Below are 5,514 nucleotides of genomic sequence, written 5' to 3' on the forward strand. Positions count from 1 at the left end.
CAATTCCAACACCTAATGCCCCATTAGGAACACAATGGAATGTACCGGGACAAATACCTAATACGAGTGACTTATTCGGTGTTGAAATGCGATCAATCCATCTTGCTATGGCTGGACTCAATTGACGAAATTTTTCTAAGTTTTGATCAAACACATGCTTGCAAGGAGTGTACGCTGCATCAAATTTGTTATCATCAGAAGTTGTACGTAGACATGAAAGTCAAATTAAATTAATGTATAAAATAAACCTTACCCAATTTCTTGAACATCTCTTTTTGTTTCGCGTTGTTGAATTTGTGATTGAAATTGCTGGCTATGTGTCGGACGCAGTACACATGATAACCGTGGGGAGGTTGCCAACCAAGTGCTTCGTTAGCGACAGCAGACTTTATACTCGCGTGACGATCAGATATTAGACAAATTTCATTCTTATCTGTGACGTGTTCACGCAAGTGGGCCAAAAATCATGACCATGTTGTTAGCGTCTCGCCTTCGACCACGGCGAATGCTAGAGGAAGAACACCACCATTTCCATCTTGCGATGTGGCCATTAACAGGGTCCCACGATATTTGCCGTATAAATGTGTGCCGTCAACTTGTATGATTGGTTTACAGTACTTAAAAGCCTCTTTGCATTGACCAAATGTCCAAAATACTCTATGAAATTGACGATGTTCGCGACTCACCCTATTACCAACAATAAAATCATCATGTAGTATTTGAAAGTAAGAGCCAGGAGAATGATTTTGCATGTGTGTTAGCCATGACGAGAGTTTCGCATACGACTCTTCCCAATCACCATATTCAATTGCAATCGCCTTTTGCTTGGCCATCCATGTTTTTCTGTATGAAACCTTATAGGAAAATTCACTATTTATCCTTTCTTGAATCAAAGAAATTTTTATTGATGGATCTTCTCTAATCATGCTTGTAATTCAAATAATAAAATAAAATTACAAATTAAAATAACAAATAACACAAAAGTAGGATAATATGAACATAAAAAACGTACCTACTACGCAAGTCGCAATTAAATTTGAATCAAGCTTCTCATGGTCTTGTGTCATGGTCATATTTAGACATGTGTGCGGTCCACCCCATTGTGTCACTTTCCATGCATCAGTTCTTTTGGATAAAATTGCCCTCATATAAAAAGGGCAAGGAGACTCTTCGGTGTTGCTGGGGGCAACTAACGATATATTTGTGTGATTTCGTTTCAACAACCTTAAAACTTTGATGCACCTTCATCACATATTGTTTCAGTGCATTTTTGACCGCATCTTTACTGTCAAAATCCATGCCAACATATAATTCTTGTCCAACATTAAAAGTCGTTGGCATGTCCAGACCACAAATGTCCTCCTCGTCCGGATGACTCCAATTGATATTATTATAATGCATAGCATCATTCCAAAATGGATTTTGAATTTCTGGTACACCTAATAATTTAAAAAAAAATCACGTCAACAAACTACTCCTATTTAGTTACCATTAAATACAATTCTCATAAAAAGATAGATGTATTCCACTAATTTTGTATTTCACAAACATTTACCTTGGGTTGGGTGAACAATTGAAACTGGTTCAACGATGTCAGTGACTTCATCGTCTGTATCAGATATTCCATCATCACTATCATCTTCATCGAAAGACTCTTCAACGTATGAGTTAGATGCAAGATAATCATCATCATCATCATCTTCATCATCATGTAAATTGCTTATATTTCTTGGTAGTTCCGACTCATGATGAGATACATTACGTCCACATGACTAGACATGGCAATGGGGCGGGGCGGGGACGGGTATTGTTTCCCCAATCCCCGACCTCGACTCCCCGACCTGTCCCCATACCCGTACCCGATACCCGACGGGTTTAAAAATTTTATCCCATCCCCGTACCCGTCGGGTATCAGGTATCCCCGACCCCAACCCGTACCCGATTAGAATTAAAAAAAATTTTAAAAATATTAAAAATTTGATTTTAAAAAAAATAAATTGATTATTAAACATTTATTTTCAACTACTTATATATCATTAAATTTATTATAACATATGTGACTACAAAATTCGTTAAGAAATGAATATTAAATTATGTAAAAATTCTAAAATAAAATTAACTACTAATAAATAAAATAAAGACTAACACATTTGTCTAGCATGATTCCATAATTTTTTAAGGTAAATAAAATACGTCAAATATGAAACAACATAATTCAAATGTTCATTAGTTCAAATTACACCAAATTAGAAATAAATAGAAAATGAAAACAATGTCCATCATCAAAATAACCACCAACTTCACCAAAGATGTCATCAACATTTCTTCTTCAGCACTCAACCTGGTATTTATAAAATCAAACATCATATTTTAGATGTTTCAAATCTTAAAATCACACATCACATTAGTAAATAAGTATAGTTATTACTTTACCGATCAACAATAATGTCTACTAATCTTGCAAACATTGAGTAATGTTACTGACCAAAGATCCACCTATATTTTAAAAAATTTGAAAAATTAGATATGTATAATGATATTAAAAAAAATTAGAACAACTAAAAGTGAATATACCTTCATCATCGGATTCAATCTCATCAGTAAAAGTTGATTCTTCAATTGATCTAGAACCTATAAATAATAATTATAAAATAATAAATAACAAGTTATAAGTTTCAAAAATATAAGCAATTCATAAAGTATCACATAAGCATTCAGAATTTTACCTGCATTCTCTGAATTCCATAACCAACTTTTAGAACACATCAAAGCTTCTAAAGTAGTATAATGAAGTCGGCTACGATGAGGAGTTAATATCTGACCTCCAATACTAAATGCCGATTCAGAAGCTACAGTGGAGATCGGAATAGCTAACACATCCCTTGCAATTGCTTGTAGTGTTGGATACTTTAACTCATTCAATTTCCACCACATTAAGATATCAAAATCTAAACTTCTTGGCAAAACTTCTTCCTCTAAGTAATGATCTAACTCTATTTTCATAGTTGAGGTTCTTGCCCTTTTCTTTCTTTCAATGTATCTATCATAATCACACAATTTACTCTTTCCATCACTAACCACATCTTGTGATTCAAAAGAACTAGTAGAATCTTGATGCTTTTTGGCTTGATATTCCGAAACCAAATCATAACACAAGTTTCGGATCCTATTAACTTGAGAAAAAAAATCAATGGGATAAATTGATTCAAAGTAAAACTCAAGCAACTCCATTTTGTATCTTGGATCTAAAGCAGTAGCAACTCCCATGATCACATGAATAACACTCCAATAAGAATCAAATTTTTGTAACATCTTTTCTGCCATATTTTGAATCACTTCATTAGGGGAATTGACCCATTCAGATAAAGCCATCTTGATCTCACAAATTTGAGGAAAATAAATGTTGGCAGTTGGATATTTTGTACCAGAAATCATTTCTGTAATATCATTAAATATGGCCAACCTCTTACACACTTCCTTTGCAAATTCCCATTGTGAATCACTTGGAAAACAAGAGTATTGAGTTTCACGCTGCTTTAATCGGGAAAACACATCCTTATATGATATTGCCACATCAAGCATCTTGTAATTTGAATTCCATCTAGTTGGACAATCTAAACTCAACTTTTTGGTGCAAGGGATTCACAATTGTTTAGCAGTATCTTGAAATTTTTCTAGCCTTTTAGGTGTTGCAATCCAATATGCTACACTATCTCGAATTTTTTCCACTCCATCCTTCACAACTCCTAAACCATCTTTTACTATCAAATTTAAGATATGTGCACAACAACACATGTGAAGAAACGCTCCTTCCTTAATTAAAGTGCCTAATTGCAACTTATTCTTAATTTTTTCAATCATGCAATCATTTGTACTACAATTATCCAAAGTGATAGTGGACAATTTTGTATCAATGTTCCAATCCAGCAAACACTCAACTAGTGCATTGCAAAGTCTTTCACTTGTGTGAGGTGAAGGAACATAAATGAACCTAGTATATCAACACAAAAATAGCTTAATTACACTATCACAGAAAAAGATCTAACACAATATATCAACACAAAAATATCTAACACAAAAAATTATAAAAAAATATCCAACACAATATATTGGGAAGCTATAAAATTAAGGATGTTGCTAGTACCTCAAAATGAGACTTTGCAAAGTCCATGAGCTATCAATGTAATGAGCTGTGACAGCCATATACCCTTTCTTTTGGTTGCTTGCAGTCCACATATCTGATGTAATTGCCACCCTTCCTTCATTTGTATCCAACAGCTTCATAACAATTGATTTTTCAAAGTCATAAACATTAAATATCTCTTTCTTTATAATGTTTCGTGAAGGACATTGAAATTGTGGTTGGAGTGTAGCTAAAAATCTTCTAAACCCAACATGATTCACTATTGAAAGTGGATATTCATGCATGATAATAGCACATGCAAGATCCTTCCTTGCATTTTCTTCATTATAACCTCCAGCAGTCAATTCTTGTCTACCTTGTGTAACCTTGGGAATAAGAAATGTTTGTCCCTTCCCTTTGTCATGTAACCTTTTCTGAATGCATTTCTCCATATGGGCATGCAAATGCTTTGTTCCATTCTTTGATGCTCCCCCGAGAAGCTTTTTGCAGTATTTACATTGGGCCTTGTCTTGCCCATCAACAGTTTTAATCTTATCAAAATGGTTCCACACAATACTTTTGAGCCTCCCTCCTCCAGTTTTTGTTGATGATACACCATGGTCATCCACCTCCATGCTAGGTGGTTGTTGCATAGGTTCATTATTAGGACCTTCAGCTGTACCGGTAGAACTTTCTACTGGAGTTGGTTGGTGTGAAGATAGCAGAGTAGGATGGTCTGAAGATTGTGAAGTTGGTTGGTGTGAACTAGGTTCTTCAATTTGCATATTTTCTGCCATGGACTTCAACAACAAGCTATTATTTTAAAAACAAAGCAATTAATACAATACAGATTAACAAACATGAATAAAATAGTAATCCATGGCAACTAGTGTAGAGAATAATACTTCAAAACCCTATATAGCAGTAAAAATGTGACAAGAAACTCTATTGGCCAATCATTTAAGGCAGGCTTCCTTCATTTAAGGGTCTGTTTGGTTTAATAAATTTTTTTTCCTGATTTTATAGGTAATTACAAAAAATATACATTGGTTTTTACACTGTTTTCTATTTTCAAATATTAGTACAGGAAGGGAAACAATGCAAACATGTTGTCTTTATCACTTGTATAAATTTTTAAAATCGAAAATGAAGTGAAAAATTGTAGCACCTTTGTAATTATTTGTGAAAAGAGGAAATGGAAACAATTTTTTTTTTCTCAAACCAAACAGGCCCAATTTCATCCTTTTGCTGTAAAATCTTATTTTTCTTTGGGCTTTGGTATGTATATTTTAGTTGATATGTGATGTTGTTCATTTTAAGAAAGTACATCATCCTTGCTGATTGGCTAATTACACTACACAAATGCAACAACAGCAGCAACCATGCAGAGT

At 34.0% G+C, this 5,514-nt stretch overlaps 1 protein-coding gene across 1 annotated transcript; it reads right to left on the reverse strand.

The window, feature by feature from the left end:
- Positions 1 to 2,431: 2,431 nt before the first annotated feature.
- On the reverse strand, positions 2,432 to 3,372 carry LOC114405138 (zinc finger BED domain-containing protein RICESLEEPER 3-like). Its single transcript, XM_028367787.1, has 3 exons — positions 2,727 to 3,372; positions 2,575 to 2,631; positions 2,432 to 2,496 (listed from the first exon to the last, which is right to left on the reverse strand). The coding sequence occupies exons 1-3, from the start codon at positions 3,370 to 3,372 to the stop codon at positions 2,453 to 2,455; spliced, it is 747 nt and encodes a 248-aa protein (XP_028223588.1). The 3' UTR covers positions 2,432 to 2,452.
- Between the last annotated feature and the right edge of the window lie 2,142 nt (positions 3,373 to 5,514).

The sequence above is a fragment of the Glycine soja genome, chromosome 3 (genome assembly GCF_004193775.1).
Source record: "Glycine soja cultivar W05 chromosome 3, ASM419377v2, whole genome shotgun sequence".
Classification (NCBI taxonomy): Eukaryota; Viridiplantae; Streptophyta; class Magnoliopsida; order Fabales; family Fabaceae; genus Glycine; species Glycine soja.